Here is a 24988-nt window from a genome sequence, read left to right as displayed (position 1 = left end):
TGTATTGTATTGTATTTTATTTTATTTTATTGTATTTTATTTTATTGTATTTTATTTTATTATTTTATTTTATTTTATTTTATTTTTATTTTTATTTTTTTTTTTTTTAATATTTTATTTTATTTTTTTATTTTATTTTTTTTTACCAGCACGGGGCACTTGCATTACTCAGTGCCCAGGTGAAACTTCTTTTATTTTATTTTATTTTATTATTTTTATTTTTTTTCTACAAAGAAGGGATGTGTGGTTCTGGTGTTGTCCAGCAGCAAAACCAAAGCTGCCTCCAGCTTTTTAACCTTTTAAATTCAATTTTTTTTAAGATCCCCTGCAAGGGGCAGGGCTCATTCTCAATTTCCTGGTGTTTCCCTGCCCATAAATTTCATTTTCTTGGGGATAATTCACCTCCCTGCCTGGAAAACTCCACTCCAACAACTTTATCTGAGGAGAATTTCCAACCTGGCTTCTTTCAAATCCCCTCTGCAGCGCCTTTAATGCGAATTTAGCAATATTTAACTGCTCGTCTGCTGATTTGATAGGTTAATTATGCAATATTTGCTGGGCTGAGGAATGTATGGAGGGATTCTGCCTGGTTAAAGATTAATTTTGACACTGGTGTGGGAGTGCAGCTCGCTGGGTGGGGTAGAATTTGCATTTCCAGCACCTGAAATTAATTTAATTCATTAAAAAATTAAATAAAAAAAAAAAGCAAAGAGTGAAAGGTTAAAGGGTCTGGCAGCACCTCAGGGCTCTCCTGCTGTCATCAGCTTAAAAATTGAATTTTTTTATCCTTTTCCTCTCCAAAAAGGCTCCTTCAGCCCCGTAATTCCTAAAATTGGGATGGATTTAGAGAGGGATAAATAAATATAAATGAATATAAATGAATATAAATCAATATAAATCAAGATAAATCAAGATAAATCAATATAAATCAATATAAATCAATATAAATCAAAGGGATTTATTTCCTCATCCCTGTGAAGTGAAAGGTTAAAGGGCCTGGCAGCACCTCAGGGCTCTCCTGCTGTCATCAGCTCAAAAATTGAATTTTTTTATCCTTTTCCTCTCCAAAAAGGCTCCTTCAGCCCCGTAATTCCTAAAATTGGGATGGATTTAGAGAGGGATAAATAAATATAAATAAAATAAATTAATATAAATTAATATAAATCAAGATAGATCAAGATAGATCAATATAAATCAATATAGATCAATATAAATGAATATAAATGAATATAAACCAATGTAAATCAATATAAATAAAATAAATGAATATAAATGAATATAGATCAATATAGATCAATAGAGATCAATATAGATCAATAGAGATCAATATAGATCAATATAAATGAATATAAATGAATGTAAATGAATGTAAATGAATGTAAATGAATGTAAATGAATGTAAATGAATGTAAATGAATGTAAATCAAGATAAATCAAGATAAATCAAGATAAATCAAGATAAATCAGTATAAATCAATATAGATCAATATAAATCAATATGAATCAATATGAATCAATATAAATAAAGATAAATCAGTATAAATCAATATAGATCAATATAAATCAATATATATCAATATAAATCAGTATAAATCAGTATAAATCAGTATAAATCAGTATAAATCAGTATAAATCAGTATAAATCAGTATAAATCAGTATAAATCAGTATAAATCAAGATAAATCAGTATAAATCAAGATAAATCAGTATAAATCAGTATAAATCAGTATAAATCAGTATAAATCAATAAAAATCAATAAAAATCAATAAAAATCAATATAAATAAATATAAATAAATATAAATAAATATAAATAAATATAAATAAAAGGGATTTATTCCCTCATCCCTGTGAATCTGAGCCCTCTGGACCTGGATGTGCTTTGGGACAAAGGGAATTTTTGAATCCTGGCATTGTTAATTTTCCTTTTTGGAAATTGGGGTTAATAAATCTCTTTATTTCTTTCTCATTGAAGGGTTGAGTTCTTACACAGGGATAAATTTCGGTGTCTATTTTTAGAGAAAATTGCTAAAAACCACCCCCTGTTGTTGTAGTGCTGCTTTTAGCTTTGCCCACGTGACAAAAGTGGAAATATCTTGAATTAATTTTAGCTCCAGGAGATCCCTTTGGATCCCATCCTGTGGTTTAGGTGGGCTGGAGTTCAAATCTTAATTTCCTAAAAATTTATAAATTTAATTTCCATCCAATCCTTTCCTGCTCTGACCACCAGAAGCTTCACAGCGCCTTTGGGTCAATTTGGCAAATTGAGGTAAAAAATTGATTTTTTTAGCTCTTTTTCCATCAATTGTGGGATTTTTGGGGGGTTTCAGGTGGTTTTTCCTGCTGGATAAATTTTCCCTTCCCTGCTTGTGGTGCCTGAGTCTGAGCTCAGAATAGGTGGTGGAATTGTGATTAATTCTGATTAATTGAATTCATCAAAAGCCAGGAGTTTTCAGCTTTCCTTGCTGAAAAGTCAATTTATTATATTTATTATATTTATTATATTTATTATATTTATTATATTTATTATATTTATGATATTTATGATATTTATGATATTTATGATATTTATGATATTTATGATATTATTTATGATACTTATACTTATTATATTTATTATACTTATTATATTTATTATACTTATTATACTTATTATTTATTATACTTATTATAATTTATATTTATATTTTATATTTATATATTTATATATTTTATAGGTTATATTTATATATTTTATATTTATATATTTATATTTTATATTTTATACTTACATATTTATATATAAATATATAAATATATGTATATATTTATATATAAATATATAAATATATGTATATATTTATACAGCCTGCTCTGTGCTGAGCGGGCACAGAGGTTTGGAATGGTGGAATTTGGGTTGGAAGGGAACTTAAATCCCATCCAGTGCCCTCCTCCCTAAGTCAGGGTGCTTCGATGGAGAATTCCAGAGAATTCCAGAGAATTCCAAAGAATTCTGGAGAATTCCGGAAAATTCCAGAGAATTCCAGCCCCATCTTTGCTGGGAAATCCATTCCAGCCCCTCACAGGACAGGATTCCTCCTTTATATCCCATCCAGTGCCAGGGACTCCTCTGGGTGCTTCAATGGAGAATTCCAGAGAATTCCAGAGAATTCCAAAGAATTCCAGCCCCAGCTTTGCTGGGAAATCCATTCCAGCCCCTCACAGGGCAGGATTCCCTCTTAATATCCCATCCAGTGCCAGGGACTCCTCTGGGTGCTTCGATGGAGAATTCCAGAGAATTCCAAAGAATTCCGGAGAATTCCAGAGAATTCCAAAGAATTCCGGAGAATTCCAGAGAATTCCAGCCCCATCTTTGCTGGGAAATCCATTCCAGCCCCTCACAGGGCAGGATTCCCTCTTAATATCCCATCAAGTGCCCTCCTGCCATGGGTGGGGACTTGTCAGGGTGCTTCGATGGAGAATTCCAGAGAATTCCAGAGAATTCCAAAGAATTCTGGAGAATTCCGGAAAATTCCAGAGAATTCCAGCCCCATCTTTGCTGGGAAATCCATTCCAGCCCCTCACAGGACAGGATTCCCTCTTAACATCCCATCCAGTGCCAGGGACTCCTCTGGGTGCTTCGATGGAGAATTCCAGAGAATTCCAAAGAATTCCAAAGAATTCCAGAGAATTCCAGAGAATTCCAGAGATTTTCAGAGAATTCCAGAGAATTCCAGCCCCTCACAGACAGGACTCCTCCTTTACATCCCATCCAAGCCTCTCCTCTGGCAGTTCAATCCCATTTCCCCCTCTCCTGGCACTCCAGGCTTTGGGAATTCTTCCCATTTTCCCTCCCGGCTCCTTTCGGGTACTGGGAGACCCCAGAACCTTCTCCAGGCTGGACAAGAGACCGGACTGGAGGGTCTGAGACCGGACAGGAGGGTCTGAGACCGGACAGGAGAATGTTCTAGACCGGACTGGAGGGTCTGAGACCGGACTGGAGGGTCTGAGACCGGACAGGAGAATGTTCTAGACCGGACTGGAGGGTCTGAGACTGGACAGGAGGGTCTGAGACCGGACAGGAGGGTTTGGGACTGGACAGGAGGGTTTGGGACCGGACAGGAGAATGTTCTAGACTGGACAGGAGGGTCTGAGACTGGACTGGAGAATGTTCTAGAATGGACAGGAGGGTCTGAGACTGGACTGGAGAATGTTCTAGAATGGACAGGAGGGTTTGAGACTGGACAGCAGGGTCTGAGACTGGACAGGAGGGTCTGAGACTGGACAGGAGGGTCTGAGACCGGACTGGAGAATGTTCTAGACCGGACAGGAGGGTTTGAGACTGGACAGGAGGGTTTGAGACTGGACAGGAGAATGTTCTAGAATGGACAGGAGGGTTGGAGACTGGACAGGAGAATGTTCTAGACTGGACTGGAGGGTCTGAGACTGGACAGGAGGGTTTGAGACTGGACTGGAGGTCTGGAGACTGGACAGGAGGGTTTGAGACTGGACTGGAGAATGTTCTAGACCGGACTGGAGGGTCTGAGACCGGACTGGAGGGTCTGAGACCGGACAGGAGGGTCTGAGACCGGACAGGAGGGTCTGAGACCGGACAGGAGGGTTTGAGACCGGACAGGAGGGTTTGAGACCGGACAGGAGGGTTTGAGACCGGACTGGAGAATGTTCTAGACTGGACAGGAGAATGTTCTAGACTCCAACAAAGGGGACTGTACAGAAGGGGCTCTCTGACCCGCCCAGTCCTGCTCTGCTGGGGACGCCCTGCAAAACTCATTAAGAACTGATAAATAATTAAGAATAAACAGCCTCGATAACACGAACTGCTGGACTCAGCCTGTCATCTCTGGCTCTGGTGTGAAACACCCAGGGCGAGGAGAAGCCTGAAAACCTGATTAACTCTGGGAACACCAACCCCGAGGAGAATCCCAGGGAATCAGAACCCTGAGAGACAATCCCACTTTTCCCAGCTTTTCCTCTCATCCCTGCTCTGGGCTCTCTCCTTGTCCCTCCTGAGCCCAAATCCCAGAGCTGGAGGTGGCTCCAGTGGGTTCCTCATTCCCACTTCACACCTGGATACCCGGAGTGATGGCTCCAGGGTGTTTTAAAGGTTAAAACAGGGGTGAAAAATTAAAAAAATGGAGTTTCTGAGGTTTTAATGAGCTGAGTCTGGGGTAGGAAGCAGTTTCTTCCTGCCTTTGTTAAGTCTGGTTGGCTTACAGGAATTAAGAATTGCAGAGATTAAGAATTGCAGAGATTGAGAATTGCAGAGATTGAGAATTGCAGAGATTGAGAATTGCAGAGATTGAGAATTGCAGAGATTGAGAATTGCAGAGATTGAGAATTGCAGAGATTGAGAATTGCAGAGATTGAGAATTGCAGAGATTGAGAATTGCAGAGATTGAGAATTGCAGAGATTGAGAATTGCAGAGATTGAGAATTGCAGAGATTGAGAATTGCAGAGATTAAGAATTGCAGAGATTGAGAATTGCAGAGATTAAGAATTGCAGAGATTAAGAATTGCAGAGATTGAGAATTGCAGAAATTAAGAATTGCAGAGATTCAGAATTGCAGAGATTAAGAATTACAGAAATTAAAAATTACAGAGATTAAAAATAACAGGGTTTTTTTTGGAGGGGGGGTTTGGGGTTTTTTGGGGGGTTTTTTGGGGGGTTTTTTTGGGGCTTATTTTGGTTTTCTTTCCTTCTCCTTTACCACCCCAACCACCCATTCCCCTCCAAACAGCCGCAGCATCATTTTACACAGATGACAGCTGGCAATTCCCATTTTTTTTCCTGCTGCTGATGGAATTTTTCTCTTTTCCAGGTGAAAAATGCAACCAACCAAATCGTGATGAACTGCGCCGACATCGACATCATCACCGCGTCCTACGCCCCCGAGGGAGACGAAGGTAAAACCCGGCCTGGTTTCATTTCTCTGGGAAATTTTCATTTTTCCTGCCTCTGGGAGCAGCCCAGGAGCTCTGATAACAAATTAATCTCGTGGTTTGATAAGCTCAGCCCCGCCCTTGGAGCACAGAATTCCTGGTTTTGATTCCCTGCTGAGTCTTGGCACTGCTGGTGGGGTTGTGGAAAAAGAAAGGAAATTCCTTTATGGGAAAGGAATTCCTTCAGTTGGGTTATGGCAAAAAAATTCCTTTATGGGAAAGGAATTCCTGCCAGTTGGGTTATGGCAAAAAAATTCCTTCAGTTGTGTTATGGCAAAGAAATTCCTTCATGGCAAAGAAATTCCTTCATGGCAAAGAAATTCCTTCAGTTGGGTTATAATAAAGAAATTCCTTTATGGGAAAGAAATTCCTTCAGTTGGGTTATAATAAAGAAATTCCTTTATGGGAAAGAAATTCCTTCAGTTGGGTTATAATAAAGAAATTCCCTCATGGCAAAGAAATTCCTTCAGTTGGGTTATAATAAAGAAATTCCTTCAGTTGGGTTATAATAAAGAAATTCCCTCATGGCAAAGGAATTCCTTCAGTTGGGTTATGGCAAAAAAATTCCTTTATGGGAATGAAATTCCTTCAGTTGTGTTATAATAATGAAATTCCTGCCAGTTGTGTTATAATAATGAGATTTCTGCCAGTTGGGTTATGGCAAAGAAATTCCTTCAGTTGTGTCATAATAAAGAAATTCCTTCAGTTGAGTTATAATAAAGAAATTCCTTCATGGCAAAGAAATTCCTTTATGGGAAAGGAATTCCTTCAGTTGTGTTATAATAATGAGATTTCTGCCAGTTGGGTTATGGCAAAGAAATTCCTTCATGACAAAGAAATTCCTTCATGGCAAAGAAATTCCTGCCAGTTTTGCTATAATAAATTCCTTCAGTTGGGTTATAATAAAGAAATTCCTGCCAGTTGTGTTGTGGCAAAGAAATTTCTGCCATAACAATTATAACAGTTGTGTTATAATAAAGAAATTGCTGCCAGTTTTGCTATGGCAAAGAAATTCCCTCATGGCAAAGAAATCCCTGCCGGTTGTGCTAGAATAAAGAAATTTTTGTCAGTTGGGTTATGGCAAAGAAATTCCTTCATGGCAAAGAAATTCCTGCCAGTTTGGTTATAATAAAGAAATCCCTGCCAGTTTTGCTATGGCAAAGAAATTTCTTCATGGCAAAGAAATTCTTTCAGTTGGGTTATAATAATGAAATTTCTGCCATAACAATTATAACAGTTGTGTTATAATAATGAAATTCTTGCCAGTTGTGTTATAATAATGAGATTTCTGCCAGTTAGGTTATGGCAAAGAAATTCCTTTATGGCAAAGAAATTCCTTTATGGCAAAGAAATTCCTTCAGTTGGGTTATGGCAAAGAGAGAAGAATATATATGTATATTTTAGTAATTTATTACTACAAATATATATATATATTGAGTAATTTATTACTAAAAATATATATATATATGTATATTTTAGTAATTTATTACTACAAATATATATATATATTTAGTAATTTATTACTAAAAATATATATAGTAATTATAAAAATATATATATAGTAATATATATACTAAAAATAAATACATAGTAATTTAGTAATTTATTACTAAAAAAATATATCTATATATTTTAGTAATTTATTACTACAAATATATATATGTATTTTTAGTAATTTATTACTACAAATATATATATTAGTAATTTATTACTAAAATATATATATGTATATTTTAGTAATTGATTACTACAAATATATATATATATTTAGTAATTTATTACTATATATATATATTAGTAATTTATTACTACAAATATATATATATATATTTAAATAATTTATTTCTGCCATGTGGGGTTTTTTTGCTGTGTTATTGGAGCCTTTCAGTGCCCTGCACCGTGGTTAAATCAGATTAAACCCTGAGCAGAGCTCTGGTAAACTCAGATTTAATCCCAAATTCATTCCTGCAGCTCCTGCACTGAGCAGAGCCTGGAATGAATTCAAGTTTAAGGTGAAAATTGCAGAATAAATTCAGTTTCTATTTCCCTTTGTCACGTGTGGAGCGTCCTGCTCTGTGCTGGGGCTGAAACCCAACCCTGGAGCGTGGAAAATGAGATTTTTTTGTGGCTAAAATTGTAATTTTAGAGCACTTTTGTCATTCTAGAGTGTCACATTTTTGTTTGGGGATGAAAAGTTCCTTGCTGTGTCCGGGCTTGTTGAGTTTGGCAGTGAAAATTCTGTTTTAAAGCAGATTTCAACTTCTTAAATGAGAATTTCTTCCAGTTTGAGCGTGGAGGGAGCAGAATTTACAAACTGAGGTTCTGTGGGGTTATTCCAGATTTTATTTTATTTTATTTTATTTTATTTTATTTTATTTTATTTTATTTTATTTTATTTTATTTTATTTTATTTTATTTTATTTTATTTTATTGTATTTTATTGTATTTTATTGTATTTTATTGTATTGTATTGTATTGTATTGTATTGTATTGTATTGTATTGTATTTTATTTTATTTTATTTTATTGTATTTTATTGTATTTTTATTTTATTTTATTTTATTTGAATTTTTTATTATTTTTTATTTTTTATTTTTATTTTATTTTATTTTATTTTATTTTTATTTTTATTTTATTTTTATTTTATTTTATTTTTATTTTATTTTTATTTTATTTATTTTATATATATATTTTAATTAATTAATTAATTAATTTTTAAAAAAATTTTTATTTTGGGCTGAAAAAGGGCAAATCCACATTTTCTGAGAGGATTTGATGAATTTAGGAAGGGAAAAGCAGCACCAGGTTCTCCCTCCTGGCTGTGCCAAAATTCCAATTTCCCCCTGGAAAAATTCCAATTTCCCCCTGGCCTCATAATTTAAATTTTTGCATCCACAAAATTCCCTGTAAACACCAAATCTGCCTCATTTTTGGGTGGAATTGGGATTTTCCTGAGCAGGGCAGGGACCCCAAAGTCCGGCCCTGCTGCTGGAATTACATTTTTCTGCAATAAAATCCAATTTATTTTGTGGTTAAATCCAAACCAAACCTCCCTCCCCCTCCTTTAATGAGATTTTCAAATCGAGAGCCACAAATTAATAAATCAAATCATCCTGTTTGGGATAATTAATTAATACAAATCCACTGATGGGAAAACTGAACTGCAAGGGGGGAGTTTGGGGCTGGATTTCACCATTCCTGGGGTAGAAAAATCCCATTTTTCCTGTGAATTTTGGGATTTTCAGCACAACTTTCACTCCTGGAGATTTGGAATTCCCACCACGATATTCTCAGGACACGAAAATCCCATTTTTTATGGGAATTTTGGGTTTTTTCAGCAGAATTTTCACTCCTGGGTGCCTCAGGAGATTTGGAATTCCCACCATGAGATTCCCAGGACACAAAAATTCCATTTTTTTCCTGCAAATTTTGGGGTTTTTTCAGCAGAATTTTGACTCCTGGAGCTTTTCCTGCTGTGGAATTCCCACCCTGATATTCCCAGGACACAAAAATCCCATTTTTCCTGCAAATTTAGGATTTTTTCAGCACAACTTTCACTCCTGGGTGCTGCAGGAGCTTTGGAATTCCCACCATGACATTCCTGAGGCACAAAAATTCCATTTTTTCTGTGAATTTTGGGATTTTTCAGCACAACTTTGAGTCCTGGGTGCTGCAGGAGCTTTCCCTGCCTTGGAATTCTCACCATGACATTCCTGGGACACAAAAATCCCATTTTTTCCAGCAAATTTGGGATTTTCAGCACAACTTTCACTCCTGGAGCTTTGGAATTCCCACCCTGATATTCCCAGGACACAAATTCCATTTTTTATGTGAATTTTGGGTTTTTTTCAGCAGAATTTTCACTCCTGGGTGCTGCAGGAGCTTTGGAATTCCCACCACGACATTCCCAGGACACACAAATCCCATTTTTCCTGTGAATTTGGGATTTTTTCAGCAGAATTTTCACTCCAGGAGCTTTCCCTGCTGTGGAATTCCCACCCTGATATTCCCAGGACACAAAAATCCCGTTTTTTTCCTGCAAATTTGGGATTTTTTCACCACAAATTTCACTCCTGAGTGCCACAGGAGCTTTGGAATTCCCACCATGACATTCCTGAGGCACAAAAATTCCATTTTTCCTGCAAATTTTGGGGTTTTTTCAGCACAACTTTCACTCCAGGACCTTTGGAATTCTCACCAGGACACGAAAATCCCATTTTTCCTGTGAATTTTGGGATTTTTTCAGCACAATTTTCACTCCAGGAGCTTTCCCTGCTGTGGAATTCCCACCCTGATATTCCCAGGACACAAAAATTCCATTTTTTATGTGAATTTTGGGATTTTTCAGCACAACTTTGAGTCCTGGGTGCTGCAGGAGCTTTTCCTGCTTTGGAATTCCAGGCAGGGAAATGTTTCCAGGACACACAAATTCCATTTTTCCTGCAAATTTGGGATTTTTTCACCACAAATTTCACTCCTGGGTGCCGCAGGAGCTTTGGAATTCTCACCATGACATTCCTGAGGCACAAAAATTCCATTTTTTCTGTGAATTTTGGGTTTTTTCAGCACAATTTTCACTCCTGGAGCTTTCCCTGCTATGGAATTCCCACCACGACATTTCCAGGACACAAAAATCCCATTTTTCCTGCAAATTTGGGATTTTTTTCAGCAAAACTTTCACTTCTGGAGCTTTTCCTGCTGTGGAATTCCCACCATGACATTCCCAGGACACAAAAATTCCATTTTTTATGTGAATTTTGGGATTTTTCAGCACAACTTTGAGTCCTGGGTGCTGCAGGAACTTTCCCTGCCTTGGAATTCTCACCATGACATTCCTGGGGCACACAAATCCCAGTTTTTTCCAGCAAATTTGGGATTTTTTCAGCACAACTTTCACTCCTGGAGATTTGGAATTCCCACCACGACATTCCCAAGACACACAAATCCCATTTTTTATGTGAATTTTGGGATTTTTTCACCACAACTTTCACTCCTGGAGCTTTCCCTGCTGTGGAATTCCCACCCTTATATTCCCAGGACACAAAAATCCCATTTTTTTCCTGCAAATTTGGGATTTTTTCACCACAAATTTCACTCCTGGGTGCTGCAGGAGCTTTGGAATTCTCACCATGACATTTCCAGGACACAAAAATTCCATTTTTTATGTGAATTTTGGGATTTTTCAGCACAACTTTGAGTCCTGGGTGCTGCAGGAACTTTCCCTGCCTTGGAATTCTCACCATGACATTCCTGGGGCACAAAAATCCCATTTTTTCCTGCAAATTTGGGATTTTTTCAGCAAAACTTTCACTCCAGGAGCTTTGGAATTCCCACCGCGACATTCCGAGGACACACAAATCCCATTTTTCCTGCAAATTTTGGGGTTTTTTCAGCAGAACTTTCACTCCAGGACCTTTGGAATTCTCTCCAGGACACACAAATTCCATTTTTTATGTGAATTTTGGGACTTTTTCAGCACAGTTTTCACTCCTGGGTGCTGCAGGAGCTTTGGAATTCTCACCACGACATTCCCAGGACACAAAAATCCCATTTTTTCTGTGAATTTTGGGATTTTTTCAGCAGAACTTTCACTCCCGGAGCTTTCCCTGCCTTGGAATTCCCACCACAACATTCCCAGGACACACAAATTCCATTTTTTCCTGCAAATTTGGATTTTTTCAGGACAGCTTTCACTCCAGGAGCTTTGGAATTCTCACCATGACATTCCCAGGACACAAAAATTCCATTTTTTATGTGAATTTGGGATTTTTTCACCACAATTTTCACTCCAGGAGCTTTCCCTGCCTTGGAATTCTCACCATGACATTTTTGGGGCACAAATTCCATTTTTTTCCTGCAAATTTGGGATTTTTTCACCACAAATTTCACTCCTGAGTGCCGCAGGAGATTTGGAATTCCCACCATGACATTCCTGAGGCACAAAAATTCCATTTTTTCCTGCAAATTTGGGATTTTTTCAGGACAGCTTTCACTCCAGGAGCTTTGGAATTCTCACCATGACATTTTTGGGGCACAAATTCCATTTTTCCTGCAAATTTTGGGTTTTTTTCAGCAGAATTTTCACTCCTGGCGCTTTCCCTGCTGTGGAATTCCCACCACGAGGCCGTTCCTGTTATTCCTCCCATCAAATCCTCAAAATTAATTCAGAATTCTTGAACTCAGCTGCTTTGGGTGAATTTTTGGGTGAATTTTTGGGGCGAATTTTTTGAGGCGAATTTTTGGGATGAATTTTTTGGGGTGAATTTTTTGGGGTCAATTTTTGGGGTGAATTTTTTGGGGTGAATTTTTTTGGGTGAATTTTTTGAGGTGAATTTTTTGGGTGAATTTTTGGGGCGAATTTTTGGGGCGAATTTTTGGGGTGAATTTTTGAGGTGAATTTTTGGGCTGAATTTTTTGGCGCAAATTCTTGAGGTGAATTTTTGAGGCAAATTTTTTGAAGTGAATTTTTGAGGTGAATTTTTTGGCTGAATTTTTTTGGGGTGAATTTTTTGTGGTGATTTTTTTGAGGTGAATTTTTGGGGTGAATTTTTTTGGGTGAATTTTTTTTGGGTGAATTTTTGGGGTGAATTTTTTGGGGCGAATTTTTGGGGCGAATTTTTTTGGGGTGAATTTTTTGAGGCGAATTTTTGAGGCGAATTTTTGAGGTGAATTTTTTGAGGTGAATTTTTGGGGCGAATTTTTTGGGTGAATTTTTTTGTGGTGAATTTTTTGGGCTGAATTTTTGAGCTGAATTTTTTTGGGGCGAAGTTTTTGTGGTGAATTTTTTGTGGTGATTTTTTTGAGGTGAATTCTCTGAGATTTGAGCAAACCCCTCTTTTCTGGAAGTTTCTAATCCCGTTTTTTTCTTTTTCCAGAGGTTCACGCCACAGGGTTCAACTACCAGAACGAGGATGAAAAGGTCACTCTGTCCTTCCCCAGCACCCTGCAGAAAGGTGAGAACCAGGAATTCCCTGGAATTCCTGTCCTGGAATTCCTGTCCTGGAATTTCTGTCCTGGAATTTCTGTCCTGGAATTTCTGTCCTGGAATTCCTGGCCTGGAATTCCTGGCCTGGAATTCCTGGCCTGGAATTTCTGTCCTGGAATTTCTGTCCTGGAATTTCTGTCCTGGAATTCCTGTCCTGGAATTCCCTCCCTGGAATTCCTGTCCTGGAATTCCTGTCCTGGAATTCCTCCCCGGAATTCCTCCCCTGGAATTCCTCCCCTGGAATTCCTCCCCTGGAATCCCTCCCTGGAATTTCTGTCCTGGAATTTCTGTCCTGGAATTTCTGTCCTGGAATTTCTGTCCTGGAATTTCTGTCCTGGAATTCCTGTCCTGGAATTCCTGTCCTGGAATTTCTGTGCTGGAATTCCTGTCCTGGAATTCCTGTCCTGGAATTTCTCCCTGGAATTTCTGTCCTGGAATTCCTCCCTGGAATTTCTGTCCTGGAATTTCCTCCCTGGAATTCCCTCCCTGGAATTCCCTCCCTGGAATTCCTCCCTGGAATTCCTCCCTGGAATTCCTCCCTGGAATTCCCATCCTGGAATTCCCATCCTGGAATTCCCATCCTGGAATTCCCATCCTGGAATTCCCATCCTGGAATTCCTCCCCTGGAATTCCTCCCCTGGAATTCCTCCCCTGGAATTCCCATCCTGGAATTCCCATCCTGGAATTCCCTCCCTGGAATTCCTCCCTGGAATTCCTCCCTGGAATTCCCTCCCTGGAATTCCCTCCCTGGAATTCCCTCCCTGGAATTCCCTCCCTGGAATTCCCTCCCTGGAATTCCCTCCCTGGAATTCCTGTCCTGGAATTCCCTCCCTGGAATTCCCTCCCTGGAATTCCCTCCCTGGAATTCCCTCCCTGGAATTCCCTCCCTGGAATTCCCTCCCTGGAATTCCCATCCTGAAATTCCCTCCCTGGAATTCCCGTCCTGGAATTCCTGTCCTGGAATTCCCTCCCTGGAATTCCTGTCCTGGTCATTTTTTGGTCATTTTTGGTCATTTTTTTGGTCATTTTTTAAATCTTTTTTTTTTTGATCTTTTTTTTTTACCAATCCCAATTATTTCTGTGTTTATTTTGCAGGGACAGGGACACTAAAAATCGATTTTGTGGGGGAGCTGAACGACAAAATGAAAGGATTTTACCGCAGCAAATACAGCACGGCCAGCGGGGACACGCGCTACGCCGCCGTCACCCAGTTCGAGGTGGGGTTAATTAATTTAATTTAATTTAATTTAATTTATAAAGAGAATTTGTGCTTTAAACAGGTAAAAATGATCACCCAGTTCGAGGTGGGGTTAATTGAATTTAATTTAATTTAATTTTAATTTATAAACAGAATTTGTGCTTTAAATAGGCAAAAATGATCACCCAGTTTGAGGTGGGTTTAATTCATTTTAATTTTAATTTATAAACAAAATTTATGCTTTAAACAGGCCAAAATGATCACCCAGTTCGAGGTGGGTTTAATTAATTTAATTTAATTTAATTTGAATTTATAAACAGAATTTATGCTTTAAACAGGTAAAAATGATCACCCAGTTCGAGGTGGGTTTAATTGAATTGAATTGAATTGAATTTTAATTTATAAACAAAATTTATGCTTTAAATAGGTAAAAATGATCACCCAGTTCGAGGTACATATTATTTCATTTTAATTTTAATTTATAAACAAAATGTATGCTTTAAACAGGTAAAAGTGATCACCCAGTTCGAGGTGGGTTTAATTTAATTTAATTTTAATTTATAAACAGAATTTGTGCTTTAAACAGGCAAAAATCATCACCCAGTTTGAGGTGGGTTTATTTAATTTTAATTTTAATTTATAAACAGAATTTGTGCTTTAAACAGGCAAAAAGGATCACCCAGTTCGAGGTGGGTTTATTTAATTTTAATTTTAATTTATAAACAGAATTTATGCTTTAAATAGGTAAAAATGATCACCCAGTTCGAGGTACATTTTATTTAATTTTAATTTTAATTTTTAAACAGAATTTATGTCCATTTTAATTTTAATTTTTAAACAGAATTTGTGCTTTAAATAGGTAAAAATGATCACCCAGTTCGAGGTGGGTTTAATTTAATTTAATTTTAATTTATAAACAGAATTTGTGCTTTAAACAGGCAAAAATGATCACCCAGTTCGAGGTACATTTATTTAATTTTCATTTTAATTTTAATTTCTGTGTTTTGTTTTGGGTATTTTCCTTATTTCTTGTGATTTTTCCTTATTTCTTGTGATTTTTTTTCATTGTTTCTCGGGGGTTTTCAGTATTTTTGGGGTTTATTTCTTGATTTTGGTTTTTTCCCTTTGGTTTTTGTTTTTTTCCCTTTGGTTTTTCAGATTTTTTTCCTTTTCTTGGACATTTTTTCCCTTTAATTTTTGGGTTTTTTTTCCTTTTCTTGGACGTTTTTTCCCTTTGATTTTTTGGGGTTTTTTTCCCTTGTTTTGGAGGTTTTTTCTCTTTGGTTTTTGGTTTTTTTTCCTTTTTCTTGGACATTTTTTCCCTTTAATTTTTGGGGTTTTTTTCTTTTTCTTGGACATTTTTTCCCTTTGATTTTTGGGGATTTTTCCTTTTCTTGGATATTTTTTTCCCTTTAATTTTTGAGGTTTTTTTTCCTTTTCTTGGACGTTTTTTCCCTTTAATTTTTGGGGTTTTTTTCCTTTTCTTGGAGGTTTTTCCCTTTAATTTTTGAGGTTTTTTTTCCTTGTTTTGGAGATTTTTCCCTTTAATTTTTGGGGTTTTTTTTCCTTGTTTTAGACATTTTTTCCCTTCGGTTTTTGGTTTTTTTTTTCCTTTTTCTTGGACATTTTTTCCCTTTGGTTTTTGGGGTTTTTTTCCTTGTTTTGGAGGTTTTTCCCTTTAATTTTTGGGTTTCTTTTCCTTTTCTTGGAGGTTTTTCCCTTTGATTTTTGGGTTTTTTTCCTTTTCTTGGACATTTTTTCCCTTTGATTTTTGGGGATTTTTCCTTTTCTTGGATATTTTTTTCCCTTTAATTTTTGAGGTTTTTTTTCCTTTTCTTGGACGTTTTTTCCTTTAATTTTTGGGGATTTTTTTTCCTTGTCTTGGAGGTTTTTCCCTTTGGTTTTTGGGGTTTTTTTTCCTTGTTTTGGACTTTTTTTCCTTTGGTTTTTGGGGTTTTTTTTTCCTTTTCCTTTTCTTGGACATTTTTTCCCTTTGATTTTTGGGATTTTTTTCCTTTTCTTGGACGTTTTTCCCTTTGATTTTTGAGGGTTTTTTTCCCTTGTTTTGGAGGTTTTTTTCCCTTTAATTTTTGGGTTTTTTCCCTTGTTTTGGACATTTTTTCCTTTATTTTATATTTTTTTTCCACTTTTCCTTCCTGCCCTTTACCTCACCCAAGGCTCAGAAAATCCCAAATTTCTCAAATTCCTCCCCTCTACCTCCACCCACATTCAAAAAAAATCTCTTTATTTAAATAAAACTCCCCTTTATAAAGCGCATTAATTTTACTTTTTAATATAAAAATAAGTTTAATTTAAAAACGTTCATTTTTAACAGAACCCTGTGCCTTTACCTGAGGCCTTTTCAATGCATTTTATTGAAATTTAATTTAAAATCAACACAAAAATAAGAATAAAAATGAATTCAGAGCTCAGCGATGCAGTGAGGACTCCACACCACGATCCCCCCTTGTTTTGCTGGGAATAAATTGAATTTCTGGGGTATTTTTGGCAGCGTCTGCTGTGATTTAATTGTTTAATTCTCTTTATTTCAGGCCACTGATGCTCGCAGGGCTTTCCCTTGCTGGGACGAGCCTGCAATTAAAGCAACTTTTGATATTTCCTTGGTGGTTCCCAAAGACAGAGTGGCTTTGTCAAATATGGTGAGTTTTATAAATAAATGAAATTAATATTTCAATTTTTGTCAAATATGGTCAGTTTGAGAATTAAATGAAATTAATATTACAATTTTTGTCAAATATGGTGAGTTTGAGAAATAAATAAATTAATATTTCAATTTTTGTCAAATATGGTCAGTTTGAGAAATAAATGAAATTAATATTTCAATTTTTGTCAAATATGGTGAGTTTTCATAATTGAAATAATTATTTCAATTTTTGTCAAATATGGTAAATTTTCATGAGCCAATAATTGAAATAAATATTTCAATTTTTGTCAAATATGGTGAGTTTGAGAAAGAAATAAATTAATATTTCAATTTTTGTCAAATATGGTCAGTTTGAGAAATAAATGAAATTAATATTTCAATTTTTGTTAAATATGGTAAGATTTATGTGCCAAAAAATGAAATTAATATTTTGATTAAATAGTTTAATTCTATTTTAAATAAGTAAATATTTCATATTGTTAATATATTTTATATAGATCATAAATATATGAATATATTTATAATCTATGTAATATATAACATGTATTATATATAGTTATATATAATATATATTAATATGTGATATATAATATATGATATATAATATATAATGCATATAAAATATATTATATATTGTATAGAATATATGATATACAATATATAATATGATAATATAAAAATATTGTATATTATATAAAAATAGATATTTATATATACTATATGATATATATTATATATTATATATTTATATATAAATATAATATATACAATATATAAATAAACAATATCTATTATATACATATATATATTTATATATGAATATATTATATAATATATGATATATTTTGCTGTTTGGTTTTTTCTTCCCTTGATCTTTTCTTTGTGGTTTCCTCGGTTTTTGTGACTTTTCCTTCTGGGTTTTTAGTGCTAAAATTTGGATTTTCAGAGCTTTTTGTAAAAAACCATTTCAGTTTTCTCTTTTTATTACATCTGATATTCCTTTCCTCAAATCCCCACCAAGAACCGCCTCAATCCAAACATTCCTGAATTTTCTTGTACTGTAAAAACACCAAAACAAACCAGAATTTGGGTAAAAAAATCCGATTTTTGGATCCCCAGAGCTGCTCTGCTCCGGCTTTGGGGTTGTTTAAATCAGGATTTAAATCAGGATTTCACTCCCATTTTGGATCATTGGAAATTCTGATATGAAATTGAGATTTGAAAGTTTTGATTTGAAATTCTGTGAGGGTGAAATCCATAAAGAAATCCCCAAAATTCCATTTTTTGGCGGGAGTTTCTCATTGTTTTGGGTTTTTTTCTCTGTTTTTAGGGGTTTTTATCCTTGGATTGTTTTGCTTTGTATTTTGGGTTTTGTATTTTGGTTTTTTTGCTGTTTGGTTTCTTTGTTCCCTTGGCCTTTTTCTTTACCGTTTCCTTGGTTTTTCTGACTTTTCCTTCTGGGTTTTTGGTGCTAAAACTCTGAATTTTCAGAGCTTTTGGTAAAAAACCATTTCAGTTTTCTCTCTTTATTCCACCTCACCTTCCTTTCCCCCAAATCCCCACCAAGAACCGCCTCAATCCAAACACTCCTGAACTTTCTTGTGCTGTAAAAAATCCAAAACAAAGCAGAATTTGGGTATAAAAAATGAAATTTTGGATCCCCAAAGCTGCTCTGCTCCGGCTTTGGGGTTGTTTAAATCAGGATTTAAATCAGGATTTCACTCCCATTTTGGATCATTGGAAATTCTGATATGAAATTGAGATTTGAATTTCTCCCAGAGTTTTGATTTGAAATTCTTTGAGGGTGAAATCCATAAAGAAATCCCCAAAATTCCATTTTTTGGGTCGCAGTTTCTCATTGTTTTGGGTTTTTTTCTCTGTTTTTAGGGGTTTTTATCCTTGGATTTTTTTGCTTTGTATTTTGGCTTTTTGCTGTTTGGTTTTTTTGCTGTTTGGTTTCTTTGATCCCTTGATCTTTTCTTTGTGGTTTCCTCGGTTTTTGTGACTTTCCCTTCTGGGTTTTTGGTGCTAAAATTTGGATTTTCAGAGCTTCTACTAAAAAATAATTTCAGCTCTCTCTTTATTCCACCTCACCTTCGTTTCCCCAAATCCCCACCAAGAACCGCCTCAATCCAAACATTCCTGAACTTTCCTGTGCTGTAAAAACACCAAAACAAACCAGAATTTGGGTATAAAAAATCCAATTTTGGATCCCCAGAGCTGCTCTGCTCCGGCTTTGGGGTTGTTTAAATCAGGATTTAAATCAGGATTTCACTCCCACTTTGGATCATTGGAAATTCTGATAGGAAATTGAGATTTGAATTTCTGATTTGAAGTTTTGATTTGAAATTCTCAATTTTGAATTGTAATTGAGGGTGAAATCCATAAAGAAATCCCCAAAATTCCATTTTTGGGGAGGGTTTCTCATTGTTTTGGGGTTTTTTTTTCTCTGTTTTTATCCTTGGATTGTTTTGCTTTGTGTTTTGGGTTTTTGCTGTTTGTTTTCTTTGATCCCTTGATCTTGTTTTTGCTGTTTCTTGGGTTTTTGTGACTTTTCCTTCTGGATTTTTAATGCTAAAATTTGGATTTTCAGAGCTTTTGGTAAAAAACCATTTCAGTTTTCTCTTTTTATTACATCTGATATTCCTTTCCTCAAATCCCCGCCAAGAACCGCCTCAATCCAAACATTCACACCTGAACTTCTGCTGTAAAAAATCCAAAACAAACCAAAATTTGGGTATAAAAAATCCAATTTTTGAGCTGGAAATGTGTTCTTTTTCTCTCTCAACCCCCAAATTTCTCAAATTTCCCATCCCAGAACGTGGTGGAGCGGCGGCCGTACCCCGACGATGAGAGCCTGGTGGAGGTGAAGTTCGCGCGGTCGCCGGTGATGTCCACGTACCTGGTGGCCTTCGTGGTGGGCGAGTACGACTTCGTGGAGGCGCGGTCGCAGGACGGGGTCCTGGTGAGGGTGTACACGCCCGTGGGCAAGGCCGAGCAGGGAAAGTTCGCCCTCGAGGTAAATCCCACTCGGGTTTGGGGGTTTTTGGGGTTTTTTCCTGTTTTTTGGGGATTTTTTGGGGTTTTTTGGGGATTTTTTGGGGATTTTTTTGGGGATTTTTTGGGTTTTTTTCTCGGTTTTTTCTCGGTTTTTTCTCGGTTTTTTCTCGGTTTTTTCTCGGTTTTTTCTCGGTTTTTTCTCGGTTTTTTCTCGGTTTTTTCTCGAGTTTTTCTCGGATTTTTCTCGGGTTTTTCTCGGGTTTTTTCTTGGTTTTTTCTGGGGTTTTTTCTTGGTTTTTTCCTCGGGTTTTTCTTGTTTTTTCTGGTTTTTTTCTCGTTTATTTTCTGGGGTTTTTTCTTGGGTTTTTCTTGGGTTTTTCTTGGGTTTTTCTCGGGTTTTTCTCGGGTTTTTCTCGGGTTTTTCTCGGGTTTTTCTTGTTTTGTTCCTTGGTTTTTTTTCTTGTTTTTTTGGGGTTTTGTCTTGGTTTTCTCTTGGTTTTTTGGGTTGTATTTGTGTGTGGGGTCCTGGTGCGGGTGTACACGCCCGTGGGCAAGGCCGAGCAGGGAAAGTTCGCCCTGGAGGTAAATCTGGATCAGGAACAGAAATTTGGGATTTTTTGGGGATTTTTTGGGGACTTTTTGGGGACTTTTTGGGGATTTTTTGGGGATTTTTTGGGGATTTTTTGGGGATTTTTGGAGGATTTTTTGGGGATTTTTGGGGGATTTTTGGGGGATTTTGGGGTTTTTTTGGGGATTTTTGGGGGATTTTTGGGGGATTTTGGGGTTTTTTTGGGGATTTTTGGGGGATTTTTGGGGGATTTTGGGGTTTTTTTGGGGATTTTTGGGGGATTTTTGGGGGATTTTGGGGTTTTTTGGGGGATTTTTTGGGGGTTTTTTGGGGTTTTTTGGGGGATTTTTGGGGTTTTTTGGGGGATTTTTGGGGGATTTTGGGGAGTTTTTGGGGAGTTTTTGGGGGTTTTTTGGGGTTTTTTGGGGGAGTTTTTTGGGATTTTTTGGGGGATTTTTGGGGGATTTTTTGGGGATTTTTTGGGGATTTTGGGGATTTTTTGGGGATTTTTTGGGGTTTTTTGGGGTTTTTTTGGGGATTTTTTGGGGATTTTTTGGGGATTTTGGGGATTTTTTGGGGATTTTTTGGGGATTTTTTGGGGATTTTTTGGGGATTTTTTTGGGGATTTTTTTGGGATTTTTTGGGGATTTTTTGGGGATTTTTTGGGGAGTTTTTGGGGAGTTTTTGGGGAGTTTTTGGGGAGTTTTTGGGGAGTTTTTGGGGAGTTTTTGGGGAGTTTTTGGGGAGTTTTTGGGGAGTTTTTGGGGAGTTTTTGGGGAGTTTTTGGGGAGTTTTTGGGGAGTTTTTGGGGAGTTTTTGGGGAGTTTTTGGGGAGTTTTTGGGGAGTTTTGGGGGAGTTTTGGGGGAGTTTTGGGGGAGTTTTGGGGGAGTTTTGGGGGAGTTTTGGGGGAGTTTTTGAGGTTTTTTCGGGGTTTTTTCTCGGTTTTTTCTCGGTTTTTTTCTGGGTTTTTTTCTGGGTTTTTTCTGGGTTTTTTCTCGGTTTTTTAATGGGATTTTTCTTGGTTCTTTGTGGGTTTTTTCTTGGGTTTTTTTAATTGGATTTTTCTTGGTTTTTTGGTTTTTTTCTTGGTTTTTTGGGTTTTTTCTTGGGTTTTGGGGTATTTTTTTCTTGGTTTTTGGGTGTTTTTTCTTGGTTTTTTTATGGGATTTTTGTTGGTTTTTTGGGGGGGGTTTCTTGGTTTTATTGGGGGTTTTTTTCTTGGTTTTTTAGTTCCAGTCCTGATTTTTTTAATTTCCCTCCTGATTTTTTAAATTTCCCTCCCGGTTTTTTAAATTTCCCTCCCGATATTTTTAATTTCCCTCCTGATATTTTTAATTTCCCTCCCGATTTTTTTAATTTCCCTCCTGATATTTTTAATTTCCCTCCCGATTTTTTAATTTCCCTCCCGATTTTTTTAATTTCCCTCCTGATTTTTTTAATTTCCCTCCCGATTTTTTTAATTTCCCTCCCGATTTTTTTAATTTCCCTCCCGATTTTTTTAATTTCCCTCCCGATTTTTTTAATTTCCCTCCCGATTTTTTTAATTTCCCTCCCGATTTTTTTAATTTCCCTCCTGATATTTTAATTTCCCTCCTGATATTTTTAATTTCCCTCCTGATATTTTTAATTTCCCTCCCGATATTTTTAATTTCAGTCCTGATTTTTTAACTTCCCTCCCGATATTTTTAACTTCCCTCCCGATATTTTTAATTTCCCTCCCGATTTTTTTAATTTCCCTCCCGATTTTTTAATTTCCCTCCCGATTTTTTAATTTCCCTCCTGATTTTTTAATTTCCCTCCCTATTTTTTAATTTCCCTCCCGATTTTTTAATTTCCCTCCCGATTTTTTAATTTCAGTCCTGATTTTTTAATTTCCCTCCCGATATTTTTAATTTCAGTCCCAATTTTTTTAATTTCCCTCCCGATTTTTTTAATTTCCCTCCCGATTTTTAAATTTCCCTCCTGATTTTTTAATTTCCCTCCTGATTTTTTTAATTTCCCTCCTGATTTTTTAATTTCCCTCCTGATTTTTTAATTTCCCTCCCGATTTTTTTAATTTCCCTCCTGATTTTTTTAATTTCCCTCCTGATATTTTTAATTTCCCTCCTGATATTTTTAATTTCCCTCCCGATTTTTTAATTTCCCTCCCGATTTTTTAATTTCCCTCCTGATATTTTTAATTTCCCTCCCGATTTTTTAATTTCCCTCCTGATATTTTTAATTTCCCTCCTGATATTTTTAATTTCCCTCCCGATTTTTTAATTTCCCTCCCGATTTTTTTAATTTCCCTCCTGATTTTTTAATTTCCCTCCTGATTTTTTTTAATTTCCCTCCCGATATTTTTAATTTCCCTCCCGATTTTTTAATTTCCCTCCCGATTTTTTTAATTTCCCTCCCGATTTTTTTAATTTCCCTCCCGATATTTTTAATTTCCCTCCCGATTTTTTAAATTTCAGTCCCAATTTCCCAATCATTGCCAATTCCAGTTTAACAGAACATTTCTCCTCTCTTTTTTTCCAGGTTGCTGCTAAAACTCTGCCTTTTTATAAGGATTACTTCAATGTTCCTTACCCTCTTCCTAAAATTGATCTCATAGCTATTGCAGACTTTGCTGCTGGTAAAGTAACTCGCTTTATTGCTGAAATTGTATTTTATTTAAAATATTTTTTTTTAATTCAACAAAAATGAATTAAAAGAGCTTTGGGAAGAGGCGTGGATCAATATCAATAAACCTTTGTATTTATTTTATAAAGGTGCCATGGAGAACTGGGGCCTTGTTACTTATAGGTATGATGTTAAAATCCTGTTTTTCCCCCTCTTTGTTCATTAATTCTTGGAGTTAATTGGATTATTTGCAGGCAGCTCTAATTACTGGGTGTCATCCCCAATCAAACAGAGCCAATATTTTCAATTTTTATTTTGTTTTGGATGATTTTGGTGGTGCTGTTGCAGCTCAGGAAGGCAAAAATCAGATTTTGGCTGAGGGTTTTAAATTCACAAAATCTTTTTGGCCCCTTTTTTTCCCCCCAAATAAAATTTCCTGACATAACTGGGAGAATTTATTTTATCTCACAGGTAAATTTGACAGTGTGGAAATGGGAAAATCAAAAATATTAACGCGCCTTCCTTTGCAGTTTGATTTTTTTTTTCCTTCTTCTGATCAAGCTTTGGCACTTTTGCTTGATTTTAATTCTGATTAATTTAATTTTTCATTCTCCTGCTGGTGGCCAGGAGGATTTCCCTGAATTTTGAACAATTTCGAAGCTTTGCACTTGAAACCCTGAAATAATTTGGGATTTCTTCTGCTCAGCTTTGAATTCAGCCTTAAAAAAACCAAAATAAATTCAAGCCTGGGTTTCAAATTTTCCCTTCTTATTGCAATTCTGATGAAATTTGATATTTTATTCCTTATGGGGAAAAAAATAGAAATTTATTCATCCTGGATGAGGAGAATTTTTGGGATGGAGCTGTGAATTTTTACCCTTTTATGTGAATTTTTACCCCTTTTATGTGAATTTTTACCCCTTTTATGTGAATTTTTACCCCTTTTATGTGAATTTTTACCCCTTTTATGTGAATTTTTACCCCTTTTGTGCTGAGTTTGCTCTGCCCATTTTGAGGGCAGATTTCTCCATCCTCGGGGAGGTTTTTTTCCCTGGAATTTCAGAATTCCAGAGGTCCCTGAGGAGGTGCCAGAGTGGAAAAATTGGTGTTGAGACCTCTTGGAAAAATCAAAATTCCTTTGGGAACGCTGAGAGGGGCAGGATCTGCTCCCACCCCGGAGCACAGAGGGAGCTGAGCTTCCCAAAATTACCTAGGGGAGCATTTTAATTAAAAAAAATTAAATTTTCCTCCTTCTGCCTGGGGTTTTTTTTTCCATTTCTTGCATGCCATTAAACAACTCCTGCTCCAAAGCTGTGGAACTCACCCTGAGAATTTCATGGCTACATTAAAATAGATTTTGGGTGGTTTTTTTGGGATTTTTTTCGGTTTTTTTGGCTTTTTTGGGGGGTTTTTTTTTACTTTTTTTTTTTTGGTTTTTTGGGGTTTTTTTGAGGTTTTTTTGGGGGGTTTTTGGGGTTTTTTTTGGGGGGTTTTTTGGGGTTTTTGGGGGGTTTTTTTTGGGTTTTTTGGCTATTTTTTTTTGGTTTTTTGGCTTTTTTTGGAGGTTTTTTTTACCTTTTTTTTGGCTTTTTTTGAGTTTTTTCCTCACTTTTTAGCTTGTTTAGGTAACCTCACCTCCTTTGGGTTGTGGTTTTTATTCCCCTGGGGGTTTTCTCATCCTAAATTTTGATTTTTTTTCTCTCTCTAACACAGGGAGACTGCGTTGCTCATCGACCCCAAGAATTCCTGCTCCTCGTCCCGCCAGTGGGTGGCTCTGGTGGTGGGACACGAACTGGCTCACCAGTGGTTTGGGAACCTCGTCACCATGGTACCCAACCCTCCAAAAATCCCAATTTTATTTCAATTTTCTCCCTGTCCTGCCCAAAATCTGTGTTTGGGTACCCTTATGTGGCACCACGCTGTGTTAATAGAATTAATTTAATATTTAAATGGTGATTTATGGTACCTAAACTCTCCAAAAATCCCAATTTTATTTCATTTTTCTTCCTGTCCTGCCCAAAATCTGTG

At 36.2% G+C, this 24988-nt stretch overlaps 1 protein-coding gene across 1 annotated transcript in view; it reads left to right on the top strand.

Annotated features, from left to right (window-relative positions):
• Positions 1-24988, top strand: part of NPEPPS (aminopeptidase puromycin sensitive) — a 50997-nt gene that overhangs the window by 4831 nt on the left and 21178 nt on the right. Inside the window, exons 2-9 of the mRNA XM_063425190.1 lie at positions 5820-5904; positions 12815-12892; positions 14020-14141; positions 16675-16782; positions 19606-19806; positions 22877-22973; positions 23110-23143; positions 24674-24788. Coding sequence (XP_063281260.1) covers positions 5820-5904; positions 12815-12892; positions 14020-14141; positions 16675-16782; positions 19606-19806; positions 22877-22973; positions 23110-23143; positions 24674-24788 — 840 coding nt within the window. The remainder of the gene's footprint in view (positions 1-5819; positions 5905-12814; positions 12893-14019; positions 14142-16674; positions 16783-19605; positions 19807-22876; positions 22974-23109; positions 23144-24673; positions 24789-24988) is intronic.

The sequence above is a fragment of the Prinia subflava genome, unplaced genomic scaffold (assembly GCF_021018805.1).
Source record: "Prinia subflava isolate CZ2003 ecotype Zambia unplaced genomic scaffold, Cam_Psub_1.2 scaffold_58_NEW, whole genome shotgun sequence".
Classification (NCBI taxonomy): domain Eukaryota; kingdom Metazoa; phylum Chordata; class Aves; order Passeriformes; family Cisticolidae; genus Prinia; species Prinia subflava.
This window is presented reverse-complemented; position numbering and strand designations above follow the sequence as displayed.